We start from the raw sequence: 19335 nt of genomic DNA on the forward strand, positions 1-19335 counted from the left end.
CCACCATCTCTCTGGGCAACTGTGCCAGTGCCTCACCACCCTTATCATAAAACACTTTTCCTTATATACAATCTATATCTTCCCTCTTTTAGTTTGAAACCATTTTCCTTTCTCCTATCTTCTCTAGTCACTAATAGCCTTGAGAGGATTTAGCCTTAGGAATTGATCTTCAGTAATGATATAGTAAATAATTCAAGTAAGAATCTAATTGACAAGTAGAAACAGAGACCTGTCTCTGAGCACCAGCCTGGGGGCAGGAATTTGCAAAGATATTTCAAACGTTTAAATTCCACATTTTTTTCCCATTCCAATCATTTAATTCCAAGATCTCAGCAAAGTTTAGAGGTGAGTGAGTGTCTCCTCAAAGAGATCATCAAAGTTTTGGATCAGATAGAGCTCTTCTTGCCTAGGAGCTACAAACCATCTCAGACTTGTATCTTTGTCAAGTGAGCGATTCCCACGACTGTGGAGTTTCTCACAAATTCCTTGGGAGTAGTCAATGGTGACCATTGTTAAAGATGATATCTCAAATGTGGATTAGTACCTTCGATCCCAGATAAGTTTGGCACTGGTTTTGGTCATCTTTTCCAGAATCCTACCTTCTCAGTGCAGTAGGTTTTCCTCTTCACTCTGTGAAGATCAAAGATCCCAGATCCAGAAAGCCCAATTTAAGGTATTTTTTGGGTGGTACTGCCCAAGCCTCAACTCCCTTTGTGTAGTAGACCCCTTATAGATTCGCTTCCAGCTCTATACAAATCCTTCTGCGAGTGTGCTTATGGGCTATTGAATTGCAACTGCAGAGCTGGCAAGGTTACACATCTTGCATTAGACAGGGCACACAGTGTGATGTGACAGCATAAGCATGGCACCCAAACGTTGGCTATCATCAAAGCAGATGGCAGTAGAAAACGTTTCCATGAAAGCAGGTCTTCTGAAAACATAGAATCACAGAATCATAGAATGGCCTGGGTTGGAAGGGACCCCAAGGATCATGAACCTTCAACCAGACTGCCCCTGGTCTAGTAGAAGATAACCATGTGATGGTTACACTTCACTAGCAAGTGTTTGGGGTTGAACTAGATGTGTTAATTATCTGAAAGGGGGAAAAAAAATTGCTAGCTGTTTAGTAAGGAAAGGAAGGGCTGATCAAATGATATTTCCTATGGGGAAGATAGAGCAAGTTCATTACCTATGGGGCACAAAGAGTGTGATGGTTTGTTGGGAAAGGAAGAGAGCTGTGGTTATAGGTCTGCAACCTACACTAGGGAACCTGCAACCTATTGTGAGGAACATGCTTTAGTATAGGATTTGGACTAGATGATCTCTAGAGGTCCTTTCCAGCCACTACAGTTCTGTGATTCTGTGGTTCCTCAAGCAATTCTATGTCTCTTACTGAAAAAACACAGTGAAAAAGAGATGTCAGAGAAGAGAAACTCATCCTCCCTGATCTGAGTCAAAAATTCCCTCTCTGAAAGAAGCCTCCCAACCCACCTCACACTGGTGCAGATCAAAACAACAGTCAGAACACAGAAACTTAAATGCATTTTAATTGGGTTTTAAATTGTCTTTATGCATTGCTATCTGAGTTCTTTGTCTTCTGATAGTCTCCCAGCTTGATACTTAATTAAAATCAATGTAGTCAGAAGGGATTTTTTCAAACATTTGTATTTGACGGACTTATGACACAAGCCACAAGGGTCTGGGGGAAAAATACAGTCTACCTGCTGCTTCTCATGACAGTCTATCTTTATTTATGGTTAACTTCCAGGAGCTGGGATGAAACCAAGTACTGGGCAGATACCTGACACCACAGCTGAGCCAAACTGTGGTCTGATTTACACTGGGGAACAAGGCCAAAGGGAAAAGCACCTGCATGAAGAGATGGAGTTGTCACTGCAGAGTATGGATGCTTATGATCAGCCAATACTTGAGGTAGTCCATATTGGAGCAATAACTTTACTCTTTGCATACCTTTTTTTTTTTTTCCCCTACATTTTAACATAAAAATTTCCAGTATCCACTATTAGCCATTATTTTGCATTTCTCAAGGATTTTACACCCAAAATGTGAAAGATTAGATCTCTGCCTTCAGCCTTGAATCTTGGTTGTGCAACTGCAAACCCTGAGTCACTGGCTGTCTCAGTAGAGCTGTCCCCACTGCAGATTCTGGCCCACAAAGGCATTAAATAGGCCTGTGTGTGGCCAAACAAGATGTAGAGCCCAAATATGTGGAATAGCTTTCAAATTTCGCTGTATTCCCACAGAACTCTGTGCCTTGTCTCTGTGTCATCAACCTCTGAGCTCACCATGGAAAGAACACCCATGGTTGGTACAAATGCAGCCATGGACAATATGGATGCCTTGACATCACCACCACAATACTGAAGTCTAGGAGCATCTTAAACTATGATTTAAATGACACAATTTGTACAGCTTGCCTTTCCAATATTTGGCTTTTGCAGTAGCTGTAGTCTGTGAAAGATTTTGACTTTGTGGATGGGAAAGTGTTTAAAACATTTGGAACTCCTGTTACTGCAATTAAAGGACGATAATGCAGTGCTTCATAGTTTTGAGATGTGTTTCAATGCTATTTTTTTAATCAGGAACTTCCACTGCTTTGCATTTGCTGGTTATTGGGGGTGGGAGGTTGGTTTAGGTGAGCTAACACTACTGGCACAGAAGGTTGCAGCTGCTTGGTCTGGGACTGGAAAGGCTGAATCACTTTTTGGGGTGAAGTCCAAATCTTCCCACGAATTGGTCCCATCCCAGCAAGGGAAGGAACCCAATGCATGAAAAATCCCAAAGATGAGCAGGAGGAGAATCAAATTTTGTTTATTGGAGCTTTTTCCTCCCACAAACTGCAGGCCAAGAAAAAATAACAAGATTGTGATGGTAATATCACTAGGTGGTTGACCCACATCAGTCCATCAGCTCCCTGTTAGGATAAAGCAAAAAGAAAGGAAGGATTTAATCTTGTGGTATTAACCCGAGGTAATATAGATGCACAGAGGGGACAGGTAATATCTTCCACCACTTAGGGACACACTGCTGGATGCTCTATCCAAGGGTTGCAGTTATGGCCATGCAGGCAACAGCAGGTGTGAAGACTGGCAGTAAATCAAATTCATGGAATGATAGAATAACTAAGGTGGGAAAAGACCACTAAGTTCACCAAATCCAACCTCAACCCATCCCCACCATCCCCAGTGACCACATCCCTCAGTGCCACATCCCCATGGTTCTTGAACACCTCCAGGGATGGTGACTCCACCACCTCCCTGGGCAATCTGTGCCACTGCATCACCACTCTCCTGGAGAATAAATTTTTCCTACTATCCAGAATGAATTGCTGCATTTGTTGAAGCACAAGCACCTGCTGGAAAGCCTGGCATGATGCAAGGAGCTAAAGCATTGTGTAGTTCATTCTGGAAAGTTCAGGTTCAGATGGGCAGAGTGGTACTGCAGCACTGCCAGGACAGAGGGATGTATTGATTAGATCTCTGGATTAATTGCTGTGCCTTGAAATGCACGGTGGCACTGCTAAGCACTCATCCTCAGGAGACACAACTTGATATTCTGTTCGTGAAAACACTTTTATTTTAGCCTGGCTGTGATTTGCCACATACAGTCCCTAGTGTCTGCTTTGTACAGTAAAAGCAAAGAGCTATGACAAAAAGAAAAAAATCTAACTGCTTGCCCGCTGCTCCTGCAGCCCATCCCACAACCACCTTCGCTATCTCCAAGGATGACTTCCAAACTCTGCCTTTCATTTTTGGAAATGATTAATCCCCATTCTTGCCCAGAACAAAAGGACCTACAGCTGGCCTTGCGCTCAGCAAGGAACACGAAGAAAAAGGGCGAGCAACCTTTCTTTTTATACACCATCAGTCATGGGCTACTGGTTTTTGGTGGAGGAGCTGACAGGCAATTGTGCCAGAATCAGAAGGGACCTAACTGTAAGCGCAGCTTGTTGGAAATGACCCGGGAGTGTGAACACTTGCCTCCTTTGAAACACGCTCCGGGTACAAAACAGTTGGATTTTTTGCTCCATTTAATGCGGGCTCAGCGTGAGCTGGAGATGGGTGCCAAAGTGAAGCCAAGCAAAAATCACTCAGCTGAGCCTTCCCAATGCCTTTGCTGCCTGCCAGGGCGTTTGGTTACAGAAGCGTGAGTTTCTCTTGTTCGTGCCAAACATATTGCTACTGGATGAGTAATTTTACCTTTATAAATTGAGCTGTCAGTGGGGGCAGACAGATGGTAACGCAGAACTGAGCACACTTCTCACCGTTCTTCCCACTGCGGTATCTTTAGAGCCATCTGTGTTCAGTAATATTGCTAAAAAACACTTTAATTTTAAACACGTACTTGGATTCCAAATTACCCCCAAACTGTGTTTTTCTGAGGTAGGGGTGGGGCTTTTTTTAAGCCCAACTCTTTGCTCTGAGGAGGAGAAATGTGATTTTACAAGACTCAAAAGCTGCGCCCAACAAAATCATAGAATCATAGAATCACTAAGGTTGGAAAAGACCTAAAAGATCACCCAGTCCAACCGTTCCCCCATTCCCAATAGCTCCTACTAAACCATGTCCCTCAACACAACATCCAGTCTTTCCTTGAACACCCCCAGGCTCGGTGATTCCACCACCTCCCTGGGCATCCATTGCAGTGCCTGACCACCCTTTCTGAAAAGTAATACTTCCTCACGTCCAGCCTGAATCTCCCCTGCCGTAGCTTGAAACCATTCCCCCTGGTCCTATCACTGATGACACGAGAGCAGAGGCCGACCCCCAGCTCACTACAACCTCCCTTCAGGAAGTTATAGAGAGCAATAAGGTCTCCCCTGAGCCTCCTCTTCTCCAGGCTGAACATTCCCAGCTCCTTCAGCCTCTCCTCATATGGTCTGTGTTCCAGACCCCTCACGAGCTTTGTTGCCCTTCTTTGAACACGTTCCAGGGCCTCAATATCTTTCTTGCAGTGAGGGGCCCAAAACTGGACACAGTACTCGAGGTGCGGCCTCACGAGTGCTGAATACAGGGGAACAATCACCTCTCTGCTCCTGCTTGCAACACTGTTTCTGATGCAAGCCAGGATGCCATTGGCCTTCTTGGCCACGTGGGCACACTGTCGGCTCATGTTCAGCCCAGCATCAATCAATACCCCCAGGTCCATTTCCTCTACGCAGTCCTCCAGCCACACCGCCCCAAGCCTGTAGCGTCGCCTGGGGTTGTTGTGGCCGAAGTGCAGGACCCGGCATTTGGCCTTGTTGAAACTCATCCCATTGGCTCCAGCCCAGCTCTCCAGCCTGTCCAGATCCCTCTGTAGGGCCTCGCTACCCCCAGGCAGATCCACACTTCCAGCCAATTTGGTGCCATCTGCGAATTTACTGAGGGTGCACTCGATGCCCTCATCGAGGTCATCAATAAAGATATTGAAGAGGACAGGCCCCAGCACCGACCCCTGCGGAACACCACTCACGACCAGTCGCCAGCTGGATTTGACTCCATTCACCACCACTCTCTGTGCCCGGCCCTCCAGCCAGCTCCTTACCCAGCCAAGAGTGCACCCATCCAAGCCTCTGGCTGCCAGCTTCTGCAGGAGAATGCTGTGGGAGACAGTGTCAAAGGCTTTGCTGAAGTCTAGGTAGACCACATCAACAGCCTTTCCTTCATCCACCAGATGGGTCACTAGATCATAGAAGGAGATCAGGTTGGTCAAACAGGACCTGCCCTTCATGAACCCATGCTGGCTAGGCCTGATCCCCCGGTCACCCTGCACATGCCGCATGATCTCCCTCAAGACGATCTGCTCCATAACCTTCCCTGGCACCGAGGTCAGGCTGACAGGCCTGTAGTTCCCCAGATCCTCCTTACGACCTTTCTTATAAATGGGAGTCACATTGGCAATTGACAATCAATTGAATCGCTCAAGGTTTCCCATGGAGATAAACTGGTTGAGGAATGGCATTTATGGTTTACTTTTTTTTTTTTTAATTAACATTGTGGAACTTGAAAAATGAGTTAGGAAAAAAAAAAAAAAAAAGATGTTTGCAAAGTAACCAGCATGATAAAGATGAGTTTTGTCAGTATTGCTATTATATCATATTGGATCTCTTTTTTATTTTGTCATTACCATCTTCCATCAAACCTGATCGAGAAGAAAATTGTGAGTTCCTAATTTCTGCTTTGTTTTTCTTAAAACTCAAATTAGGCTGATTCAGAAAAACTCAGTAACTTGTCTGTATCTTCTTAATGGGGAAACACAAATCTTTCCCTGCTTGCCATTCTTTAAAAAGTGAAAATTATTTCCTGAGCAAAACCAACACAGGAATACACAGCTGGAATGGAGAAAACCCCATTTTTACCTCTTCATCTTAAGAGATATGAAGAAAAATGAGAAATATCAATATTGTGAATAGTTTCATAGATCATTGCAGTAGGGGAGGGAGAAGGATCGATGAAGATTTAGAGTCATACAATCATAGAATCATTAAGGTTGGAAAAGACCTCTAAAATCCCCAAGCCCAACCCAACCTAACCACACCATGCCCACTGCCCGTGTCCTTCAGTGCCTCTTCTCCACGGTTCTTGAACACCTCCAGGGCTACAATTTCGGGGGAATATCAGCTGCCACTCTTTTTCTTTCTCTGCTCTGGGATTTCAGCTGAATCATGGTCTGTGATTGGATTTATTCCACCATCTCTTATATCACAATCACCATTGCAGTGGTCGTCAGTGTTTTAGTAAACAGCTGTTTGGCAATGGGGAGAGAGTGAAGAACAGCTTTTGTTGCCTTAAGGAAGAAGTGAATTCAAGTGCAACAGAATGCCATGAGTTAGTGACAGAAGGGACTTTCCTTTTGTTGCATTCATGGAAGGAGCAGGACACGATTCCTTCCTGAGAAATGCACTGGACACTCAGATAAAGCACTTGAAATCAAATAATCAAATATAATCAAATATAAAAATATGTGCCTTTCTCATTGCTAATGCAAGATATGTAAGAAAGACAGCAGCATGCCGCTGGCTGGGAAAATCTTTGAGATTCAGATGGCTCTTCAGACAGCTCCTGAAGAAAAACTGTGCCTCATGCTGCTAATATTCCCCCTGAAATCCAATAAAATGAGTAAAAAGGGATTAAAAAATCCACATCTCGAATAATATTCCCCTCCTATGCTCTGTTTTCACTGTGCTATTGCTGTTATTGTTGGATAGGGCAACCCACATTTCCTGCTGAAACTCGTCATTGTGATAATTTATAGTCTTATTTGTACAGCAGCTTGAAGGTTCTTTGGATTGCAATAGCAAACATGCTTATCTTGCTGGTGTAAGTCCAGTGGTCGTCTGCCTGAGATGTGGTGGGATTGGGGGAGGCATTTTTCAGTGTAGGAGTTGAGCACAAACCACTTGCGATGCTCCTTGCAGATGAAGGATTGTTTTCATGCATATCATATTTTGTCTGTTACAAGATTTGATTTATTTTCTTGTCCAGACCTGTGAAAACTCCAAGATACAGCAGAACTAGCTATGAGGCTGGCTGTGATACACGTTTGAACTTGCTTGGAAAAGTCAAAACTTTAATTTGATTTATGCCTGTAACAATGTTTGCATTTATACTGATAAAGGCAACACATATATGAGAGTCCCATAAAGAGCAGTTACTGCCTCTACACTGAAAATGGCCTAGAAAACCTCAGAAAAGACCATGTTCAGAGAACATGACAGCACATCCCCCCTTTTTTGCCTATGTCCAGAACACTATCAAAATTGTCGTAGTCATAGAATCATAGAATTGAGTTGGGGGGGACTCTGAAAGGTCTTCTAGTTCAACTCCCCTGCAATGAACAGGGACACCTACAGTTTGATCAGGTGCACAGAGGCCAGGGAAAGTGGACCTATGGTACATGTCCTTTCAGAGCATGTTGCATACATAGCAGCAAATGAAGTTCAGGGCTGGTGTCCCTTCCAATGGCCCTGAGATCTGTATGTTGACCAGTACTCACATCTTACCTATCTTAAATTAATAAAATTTCTGTCTCATTCTTATAATTGCAGAATCACAGAATTGTAGGGAATGGAAGGGACCTCAAGAGATCATAGAGCCCAACACCCCCTGTTAAAGCAGATACCCTACAACAAGTTGCACAGATAGGATTCCAAACAGATCTTCATCTCCATAGAAGGAGACTCCACGACCTCCAAAAGCATTAATGTGTTCTTGCTTTTTTTTTTCCCCCCATGCAATTTATCTTATTAGCCCAGGAAGTAATCATCTATTAGTGTAACCTTGTTAGCAGATGATACGTAGATATGACCACCAACATAATTTGCTTCTAATACAAGTGGCATGTCCCCAGTGCTGGATTCACCAACACTCCAGCACTGCTAGGACATGAGGATTAAGGCAAATTCAGGTGTAAGCAAGCTGCAGAAAAGCATATGGAGGTAAAGAGCAGAAGGAAAAGCCTGGGGGAGAGGAGGACTCTGCTCATATCCTAGGAGCACATTTCTATCTCTGTTAGGATTCCCCACCTCCTGCAAACGTTTCATTTCCAAGTGGCTCACATTTTACAAAAATTTTGAGTACAGAGTAGTAGACATTGAGCCCACAGCATGAGTTCACCATCCTCAAAGTGTAAAGATCCTCATGCAAAAGTGCAAATCCCATTGGCTTAAGAGGGTGGGGAGTACTCTAGGAGCCTTTGAAAATCTCAGCAACATCGCTCTGGTTCTCTATGCTTGAGTTGGACTCAGTGATCCTTATGGGCCCCTTCCAACTCAGGATATGCTATGATTCTGTACCTTCTGCAGGACAATGCCTGGTTTCTCCTACATTTTCTGATGGCTCAGACTTCTTTGTCGTTACAGGAAGGTTAAACTGGTAGTTAGACTTTCTTTTCTAGGCTAAGGAGAAGATTGCTTTACACAATGCCTTTCATCTTCCCTAATATGCTCCATATTGTCACCTTGATTTCTTCCATCTGGGCAAATCTTTTCTTGACCTCACCTGAAACCTAAAACCTTTCAAAATAAGCCCTTCCACTTCTCTCCTCTGATCCAGTAATGGTGGGTATGACTGGGAGGTCAGAAGTCTGAGATGAGCTGTGACCTCACTCTTGGGCTCCTTGCTGGCAGCAGGTTAGAGGCTTTGAACTTGGCATCCTGACAAATTGTTATTGCTACATACCAAAAATCAGCTAGTCCTTGTGCCTGTGGGAGGGTGGGGGCAAGAAGACAGGGAGATGGATCCCTTCAGAGAGCAAAGCTATTCCACCCAGCACGACACCGAGACAGGAAGGTTTAACCCAAGAACCCCAAGGTAAAGTCTTGACAAACTGACTCCTAAAATACAGCTTAGAAATGCTCTTAATTGAATCCTAACTGGCTCAGACAGTGTGGACAGTGAATACCTACTGAGCTTTTATTTTTAGAAGGTGAGCTGCCAGTCCCTCATGAAAACTGAGTAGGGACCAGATTTCTGCACTGAATGGCTCTCACATTTTTACAAACCCAAGAATACATAAAGTCAGACTGACAGAAATATTTGTTCTGTAAGACCAAAAGACATGACAAGATCTTTAGAGTCATTCCCCACTACCAGAGGCAATGGCTTTGACTAAGGATGTTCTCCAACTTATCCATTTCTGTTTTAAGAAATAAATTTTCATTTCATCTAATTTTAACTTCTATTATCCTCTATTTTCAGCCTGAAGAAATGAAGCTATTGCAGCCTCCTCTCTGCCAGACCGTAGGTGTGTCTGTATGCTCATATCTGTCTGTCCCCTCCATTACAGCACCTGACTGCGTTGTCCCAGTTCAACCACATTGGATAGAAAGCAGAAGCCAAAGAGCCTTTGCTTGGGATCCTTCTGAGAGCAAGACTTGCTAGCCAGTCAAGCAAAGAGAGGCAGACTCATAAATAATCACACTGAGGCCAGACAAATTCAACTTGGAAGTCTGCATTTTTAACAGCACGTCTGTTAAAGGAGAAAAGCTTCAAACGTATTTTGTGTGTCTTCTTAGGCACACAAGTCAGTTAGCCTCAAGACACAAATCCAGAGGAAATCTGGCTCCTTTCAATCCAGAACTACCTGTTTCATAGATTTTAAAATTCACAGAGGGCCGTAAGATCGTCTATTCTGAGCTCCATATAATATGGACCATAAAATTGCATACTCCAATAAGGAACCCAATAACTTGTGCTTGGCTAAAACCTCAGTTCCAGCAAGCATCTGCTCACAATTTGAAAATATCTGAAGAGGAAGAATCTACTACTTTCATTGGTATTTTGTCTCAACAGTTAATCATTCCCATTGTTAAAGCTCTGGGCCCCATTTTGAAATGAAATATGTCTGCTTTTTGGTTCCAGCCTTGGACCTCTGGTAGACTACAAGGCTCTGTTGCCTCTGGGTGTTTTCTCCTGAGGACGAACTTCTATCCCTCTTGAGCTTCCCTTTGACCTTCCCCTGGTAGGGCAAGCAAGTGGAGATCTAGAACAAGACATGTTTTTCTGAGCCTTTTACACTTTTTTGGTGACTTTTCACCTTTCTTGGGAGGGAGCTTTTCAAAATAATGGTGACATAGCAATAGCATGGGCAACAGACAAAACAGATTTTTATTGGTACAGTTAATGCACGTAAAGGGGATCTAAGCAGGGAGAGGGGTGAAAGGTGAAGAGGCAAGAATTCAAACAACCCTTGAAACAACGGCCTTGTTTCTCAGGCTGATGTGGACCCTTGTGTCCCTGTGTGAGATGTGTCTCATCTCCCAGAACTGTTAAGGCAGAAACCAGCTTTGCAAATGAACTAAGAGGAAAAAACAGGGACACATTCAGGGCTCATAAGAGGCTTCCTAAGAGGAGGGGGAAAGGCTGGTGAAGATGTAGAGCGAAGAAAGCCGATATCCTCACTGCTTGCTGTGCATTTCCAGAGCCACCTCATAAGTGACACTGCAAAGAACAAGCAGGCAACAAGACTTCAGTGCTGGACTAGCTTTCGGGTCTTGGGAGTGTGAACATTTCTCTTACGAGGTCATGGATGGGGTTGGGGAGAGGAGGATCATCAACGGGATCATAGAATCATGAAGGCTGGAAAGACCACTAAGATCATCTAGTCCAACCATCAAGCTATGTTTGTGACTGTAATAGACCATGTCACTCAGCGTGATGTTTACCATTTCTTGAACACCTCCATGGATGGTGAATTCACCACCTCCCTGGGCAGCCTGTGCCAATGCATCACCACTCTTTCAGAGAAAATTTTTTCCTAATATCTACCCGAGCCTCCCCTGGTGCAGCTTGAGGCCACCACGTCTCACCCTATAACTACTACCTGAAAAAAGAGGCAAACCTCCTTTCAGTTCCTCTTTAGATACTGAAAGGTTCTGCCACAATCTGGCTAGTTCTCATCTCTTGTGTTAAAGCATATCCAAATACAACTGCAGTAACCAGATGAGTGTCTACCTGAAGGGAGGCTGTGATGAAGTAGGGGTTGGCCTCTTTTCACATGTAACTAGCAATAGGATGAGTGGGAATGACCTCAAATTGCTCCAGGGGAGATTCAGGTTCATTATTAGGAAAACCTTCTTCTCCAAGAGAGTGGTCAGGCACTGGAACAGGCTGCCAAGGGAGGTGGTGGGGTCACCAACCCTGGAGGTGTTCAAGAGATGTTTAGATGTTGTACTGAGGTACACAGTTTAGTGGGAAATATTGGTGATAGGTGGACAGTTGGACTGGAAGGTCTTAGAGGTCTTTTCCAATCTTGGTGATTCTGTGATTCTATGACCATGGAAGATGTCCTCAGTCAATCTAACGGAGTTCAGGGAGGATGAAATGCAGAACCTGCATGTTTGTGCAGACTTATTTCAGCTCTCATCGCTATCGCTGCCTAGCCCAATGGTAACTCAGCCCACAGATCTCTGCTTACATAGCTTTCATTTTTGAGTTTTCCTGTAAAACAGAAAACCTGCATCTGGCAAAAGAGCAAGCCAAGTATAACAACAGCTCATGGGGTGTGGTGGTAATGCAGTGAAGTGTCTCACTGTGGATGGAGAATTGTACCTTCCTGTGGGCTCAGGACACTGACCACCCCCAGCTGCCCATCTTCATGGGTTGCAGTGGATGGGACCTGGACCTTTGCATGTGCAGAGAAAGCAGGGATCTGTTCAGCACTCTGTGGCAGCTTGGTGATATTGCCTCACTAGCACATGCCGGAGGAGGTAGGAGTACTTGTGTTGTCCAGTAGATGCTGTTATTTTTTGGATCTTTCTCCACTGCACTGCACATGAGACCTAGTGGTGAAGGGTCTGCTGAGATGAGCTACCCACTCATCTCCCAGAATTAAAGCATGAGAGATCCAAAATGAAGAGTAAATTGGATTTTATGGGATTTCAGCCAAGGAACACTTCTGAGTACAACAGCCCTCAGCTGTGTGAAGTGTGTGAAATAGCACTAACAAGGAGAGGAAGAGGGTTTAACCTTTGTTCCAGAAGCCATAAATCACCATCCAGAAGGTGAAAAATGAGTAGCAACTCTATGGCTATAAAATCTATGTGCTATGCTAGGCTGAGGAAGCAGCAACATTGTAGGTAGCAAATTTCCAGAGCCCCAGAGGAGCTCAATTGCTTTCCAAAGGCATTAAAGTGTCCCCAAAGCCTCTTTGGACAATTTGGTGAGCCACCTGACTTTTGTCCTTCAGGTTTTCCCCACTACGTCCCTATTGCTGCAAGCACAGAAGAGGGAAGAGGCTTCAGCCCAGATCTTCCCCTTATTCAGAGGTTTATCTCCTCATTTCTTAGCCACAGGATCATGCTCTTGGCTTGGCTGTTTCTAGCTTTCATGGGGGCTGGGAGAGGAGAGGAGAGGAGAGGAGAAGGAGGAGGAATTACAGCTGAGATACCATCCAAGGATAGATGGTGCCTTAATTACAGGAGAGGTTTCACAGGGTGAAAAGAACTTCACTTTATGAACCACTGAAGGAAAAGGAACCACACACTGGAAAAGGAAGGAAAGAACATGCTTTTTTAGGGTTGTAGCCTGAGACGTGGATGAGAGATTGCAATGCTTTGTAAATTGTTCACTTTTGAGTAAGGTGACAGCACAAGGACCAACCTGGTGCATCCTGGGTACTTTGCATCACCCAGGCTCCTCATCCCTCATCTGCACTGATTTAATGATGATTTTGTTCTTCTAGGAAGACACTTGTGCCAGTACCTCCCCATACATTTCACAGTATGTTTTATTAGTCTGGGCACGTGTATACATTTTTTATTTTTATTTTTTAAATCCCTGTCCTACATGTTTTTAAACCTGAAAGGGAAAGACTTCTTGGCTTTACAGGTTTGGATTTGTTCCTCTGGATTTAGGACCATATCTCATAACAAAAACAAAATACTGGAGTCCAATCTGTCAAATTAAAGCAAAGATTTACCAAAGGAAAATATGCTTACAAAGTAAATATAAATTAATTTAATTGGTTCCTATTATCACTCCTATTGGAGCCTGCAAGTATAATCTGGTGCTGAAGTAATTAATTGGGTGTGAAGTAGCTACTGTGCCAAAACTCACTTGTAGGGAATGAAACTCGCAGACTTCTTGGCCTGGCTGTTACCTGCAGTGTCTTGGCTTTGTTATTTTGCAGAGTGGAGCAAATGGCAGTGCAGAGCTTTGCAATCAACTGCTCAGATAAATGCCTGGCTTTGTGTTTTCGGAGGGGGATGGTCACGACCACAGGCATTTTCCCACCTGGGTCAGGTTTGAGATTGGCTTTGGAGAGGAAGTCAGCAGACAGGTTCAGTGTGGCTGGGATTGCAGGCACTTATTCTTGTGGTTTTCCATGGCTTAATATAGCCGCAGCTTTCATGGTCCTGTGTTTCCCCTCCCTGCTCTGGCCTTGCAATAAAGGAGCTTTGTCTGGAGGCTTGCGGAGGGGCTGGGAGTGGTGGGAGCAGAGGAGGCTGCGATGGCACAGAGCTGTTCCCAGCAATGAGGCAGCCACAGCCTCAAGTCTTTCATCTCAACCTCCCTGTTTTCCCAGTACAGCTGCTTGTGCAAGCTAGGAATTAACTCAGACAGCCCAAGTGGATCAAAAATAGCCCAGGCTCAAATAACACAGAGGTTTCAAGATCCTGAGATGCCCTGAGAAGATGCTCAGCTGCTGAGACTTTCCAAACATTTATATTCCAATGGGAGTTTGTCTGATGGAGCAAGCAGAAGCAATGCTCCATCCCACCTCCTGCACTTCTGTCCCCTGGCCACTAATCCCAAAGGTTTCTGTAGCATCCTATGGCAAGTTATAGGGTCTGGCTTTGGGACAGTCTGCATACAGGGCTTGGCACCACTCTCTCTTTCAGCATTAATCTCAGTATCTCTAAGCAAGAGGAGTCGTTATTTTGTTCCCAAAACCCACACTCTCCCCTGTCCTTGTGGTTGCATGGACACACACAAAGACTTCAAAGGATCATCAAATGGCTTGGATTGGTAAGGATCTCAAAGATAACGTATTTCCAATCTCCTGCCATTGACAGGGATGCCAACCACTAAATCAGTGACTAGATCAGTCTGCCTTGAACACCTCCAGGGATGGGGCACCCAAAGCTTCTCTGGACTTCAGAGGGATAAGGCAACACCAACACTGCAAGGCCTCTGGGGTCCACAGTGGGACTGCAAACAGGTTTTGCTGGAGAGAAGCCTTTCCAGAACACCACTTGTGCTTCCTGGAGTCTGCAGTGAAAACAGCCAAGACAAAAGAAGTGCTGATATTATTAGAATGAGTGAAAATGCTGATAAAATGCTTCAGAGCAAATGAAACAAAAAAGAAGGCTTTCTGAGCAAGAGCCCGATCTTGGAAGGAAGAGCCTGATCGCTATTTTCCAACATTTTCCCTCCAGGAAAGGAGAGGCCAGCCTTTATCTTATGTTCTTTTTTAAGTAGCATCAGTGTTCTGGCTTTTACTAAAAGATTTGCTTTATTTATTTATTTATTTATTTATTTATTTATTTATTTGTGTGAAACTTCTTTCTTTCTGCCTCTTTCACTCTCTTTCTGCATAAACATTTATAGATGCATTTAACCAAAACCTTATTCTCAAATAAAGATTTCGACAAGCACCTAAATTTTCTTAATGTGATTTTTCGCTCAGTTCCCCTTATTTTTTTTTTTTATCCTTGCAATTCTCATCCTCAGCTCCATAGATCTGCCTAATGCAACCTTGCTCCATTGTCAGGACAGGGAGTTAAAATAATTTCTGTTTGCCAGTGATGATGATTCTTTGGATGTTGAAGGCTCAGGACAAGACAGTCCTATAGGAATCACAATCCTGCTCTCCAATTTTGGGGAACCCTTCTGGGCACAGAGAAGAGAGCCCAGAGGAGGAGCCAAGCCCACCCAGGTTGGTGCCAGGATGGACCAAGCCCAACAAGGATGCTTCTCTCTGCTTTTTCTCCCCAGGTTTGGGGTGCACAAGGACATTGCAGTGATGGGGTGGAGAGCACAAAGTGACCCTGGTGTCTCAAAGGGGTGTTCAATAAGAGCAGTGATTCCCTGCAAAGCTCTGATGGATAGCAGGGAAGGAAAATCCAGGCAGCCTCACCATGAACTGACAGAAATAGGAATGACTGCAGCCTGGGAAGCTCATAAATCATGTCGAAGTGCAGAATTTGGAGTATCCTCATCAAACAGTGCTAATTGCAGCATGCTCTGATTGCCTCTGCCAAGCTAGGGCTGGGGGTGGAGGGGTGTGATATTAGTGGGGACAGACAGCTAGGAGCTGGAATGAACAGAGCACAACTCAGATGAGCATCACTGCCAGCTCTGCTCCGAGGTCAGCTCCTCCCTACTTTGGCTGTTGAATCATAGAACCATAGAATCATTTGCTTTGGAAGGGATCTTGAAAGGCCATCTAGTTCACCTCCCCTGCAGGGAGGTAAACAGGGAGAGCCATAGCTCCATCGGGTGCTCAGAGCCCTGTCCAGGCTGACTTTGGATGTCTGCAAGGACAGGGCACCCACCACTTCTCTGGGCAACTTGCGCCAGTGCTTCACTACCTTTACTGTAAAAACCCTTTATCTTATATCCAATCTAAATCTCTTGCTCTAGTTTGAAACCGTTTGTCTGAATGTGCCTTATTTTGCTGTCTTGGGAGTCAGGACTTCCCAGAGAAATAAAATGGGAGCTCCATGTGTGACGGGTTGATTCTTTGGTGTTGCAAATGCTCCAGGCTCTGGGCTTTGTAGTGGAGATCTATGTGATCACTCCACGCCCAAGCAGAGTGACTCAGAATAAAAATAATTAAATATGTTAATAATTATCAGGGGCCCCTTTGATTAAACAAATAAAGACTGCAAGGAGGAATTTAGAGGTTTGCAGAGTTCAGCTCACAACCAGGAATCAGGAAGCTTCATTGGGCAGTGGAGAAAAAGCGCAGGGAGAAACTCATGAGTAATCCAACAGGAGATGCCAAGGGTAGCCACATCCTTCCTACTGCACTTGTCCTATCCTGTATCCCAATGGAGGATCCCATTTGTTTCCTGGTCTCAGCACCCAGCAGATTTATGTTACATGGACTGGGAATTAGCATTGTGAAAACTGGTAGGGGAAGCTGGATGGCAACATAGGGTGCTGAAGACATTAAATATAAGGAATTACACACTAAAGTGTGTTTGGTCAGGTGTCCTGGGCACCTGGTAGATGGAGAAGGGCACCCCTGAGGGGAGAATTGGATCTCATGGAGGCTTAGGCAGGCAACTAATGAGAAAAGCCAGGCTCCTGGCTTAGACTTCAGCACTGTGTTTGCATGTGAAGCTGTGCTGCTTTCCTTGATGAAATGTTTGTCCGGTTGGAGGTAGGATCATACAATCATTAAGTTTGGAAAAGATCACTAAGATCTCCACGTCCAACTCCAACCCTCCCCTACCATGCCCACTGACCATGTCCTTCAGTGCCACAACTTCACTGTTCTTGGACACTTCCAGGGATATTGATGGGATGTGGCAGGAGCTGTGCTGAACTTGGAAAACGACAAAACCATTCCAGAAAGGGTGGACGTGCCTTGCAGGAACACTTATCCCCTCTCTCCTTGGGGGCAGTGGCAGCACCTTCACCCATCAGGCTCTTCAAGCATCCCCAGATGCCTGCACACATGGCCAAGGCAGGAGCTGGTGTTGGCACAAAGCAACACAAACCTCCAATCCTGCACAGGAATGTGGCTGAGGGGGCACTTGCAGCACAGCCTGGAGAAGGCTTCCAGTAGCTGTTTTGATCTCTCAAGTGTATGGGTGATAAGGATCAGGGCCTGATGCGCCGGAGGACATTTATAGACATATTTCAGGACAGAGAAATGTGCTGGTGCAACAGGAGGGTGAACTCAGACTGTATCACACTGGGAATCAGTGATGCTCAAGGGAATGAATACCAAACCCTCCTGACAGGGAGTGTTCCCATACACTGCCAGAGGCAGCACCATAATGAGCCTATGCGTGTGACTCCATGTGCAAATTATGTCCAAGGAAGGCAAGCTCTAGGCTAGCTGCAACCACTGTGTGACCAGTTGATCAGGATGGATGGAGCTCTGACCACCTGATGGAGCTGTGAGTGTCTCTGTTCATTGCAGGGGAGTGGGATCAAGTGGCATTTAAAGGTCCCTTCCAACTCAAATGATTCTATGATCCTATGAAATACAATCTCCAAGGGATGAAATCTTCTTCATATCCCAAATCACATTTATCCATGGGATGGAGCCCACAGGACACAGGTCGTCTCTGCAATGGAGATAAATATTTCAATTCATGAGCCAACACAGATTTTTCACCAAAACACAACCACTCAACCATTTGGGGAGCAACCTGAACACACAGCAAGATAACCCAGCTGCTTGGAAAGGGAAGCAGGAGAAAAAAAAAATACCCGGATCCTGTTCAAATGGATGGAGAACATAAGGGAGGGTCAACACAGCCCTACCTGGAAATCAGCCAGGACACTGGGGCTGCTACCCCTCCACCAGCCCAAAAAAGACCCTAAAACAGCACTGGACACTATCTGCAACCAGGACCTAATGCCCTCAGACCTTTTCTTCCCACTCCTGCAGATAAGAGTATGTGACACAGAAGTCCAACACCCTCTACCATATGTTCTGCATCCATTCTTTATCAGCTAGTAAAATGTCCTTGTAGTGCTTTCCAGGGGAAAAAAAAAATTAAATGCATTTGCCATCAGTTTACCCTTTTTTAAAGCCCCATTTAGGAAAGGGATCTCTGCAAGGCTTGCACTTGCTAATAGCAGAGCACACTGTGCTGGATTGCTCTTTCTTGTCCCACAGAACCTCACTTATTCCGTAGGAATGGAAAAGAGGAAGGGGGTTAGGTGATGTAGTTTTGTAGTGTATAAAGCAGCAGCTCCTTAACGCAACACTCAGCTGGGGAAATGGTTTTGGGGAGGATGCCTGGGGTGGACATGATGTCCGGGGGAACTGCGCCATCTCATGGTCCCCAGAGTCATAGAATCATAGACTACAATCAGAATGGCTTGGAAGGGACCTTAAAAGCCATACAATTTCAACCCCTCATGGTTAAGAATTTCCTCATTATATCCCATCTAAATATTGTCTCTTTTAGTTTAAAGTCATTACACCTTTCCCTGTTCTACACCCCCTGATAAAGAACCCCTTTCCAGCTCTCCTGCACACTCTTTAGGCACTGGAAGGCCATTCCATACAAGAGGTGCTGAGCATCTTTGTGGCCTTCTCTGGACCCTCCCCGACAGCTCCACATCCTTCTTGTGTTGGAGTCAAATATTTTGACAATAATCCCTACAGTCTCCAAATGAACCACTATTCTTTCTAAAGCAATGACAAGAAATAAGAGCTAGAGGTGTCATTCAAACCCCTGCTTGCTCTGGGACTGTTCCTTAGAGGTTATGCATTGCTTCTTCCCTGTTCCTGCTGTAAGAGCCCTGGTCTCTGGGGCTCCTGCTGCTTCCCTGCAGATCCTACCCTGGGGAAGGGCTGTCCCACATTATCACCTCCTGCTTCCCTTTCCTTTGATCCACTCCAAGTAATCTCTCTTGCTCGGCACCCAAGGAAGCCCTCCTTTCAGCCTCCTGTTCTCACCCTTCTCACAGCTGATTGTGGGCCGTGTCTCACAAAATGTCACTTGGGCATTCATGCCTAGATTTTCCTGTTTTTTTTTTCCTCTGATGAGGGTTGGTTTTTTTTCAGTGAGTTAAGCCAAGCACAAGATAGTCAGCTAGTGCTGTCAAGCAATGAAAAGAGAGAGCAGGGAATTAGTGAGGCAAAGCAAGTTCACCCCATCAGTTCACTTTTCCATGCACTACGGCATCACAGAATGAC

At 45.0% G+C, this 19335-nt stretch overlaps 1 protein-coding gene across 2 annotated transcripts in view; it reads right to left on the bottom strand.

Moving 5' to 3' along the window:
* Positions 1–563: 563 nt before the first annotated feature.
* THAP12 (THAP domain containing 12) overlaps positions 564–19335 on the bottom strand; it is a 52613-nt gene continuing 33841 nt past the window's right edge. The window contains exon 7 of one of the 2 annotated variants that reach the window (XM_042862499.1): positions 564–630. In XM_042862499.1, coding sequence (XP_042718433.1) covers positions 579–630 — 52 coding nt within the window. In that variant the 3' untranslated portion in view covers positions 564–578. Of the gene's footprint in view, positions 631–2901; positions 2936–19335 lie in introns of those variants that run through there. The other variant, XM_042862501.1, reaches the window with a different exon arrangement.

This window comes from Lagopus leucura, unplaced genomic scaffold, assembly GCF_019238085.1.
Source record: "Lagopus leucura isolate 7727_CA_CO unplaced genomic scaffold, USGS_WTPT01 Super-Scaffold_702, whole genome shotgun sequence".
NCBI lineage: Eukaryota > Metazoa > Chordata > Aves > Galliformes > Phasianidae > Lagopus > Lagopus leucura.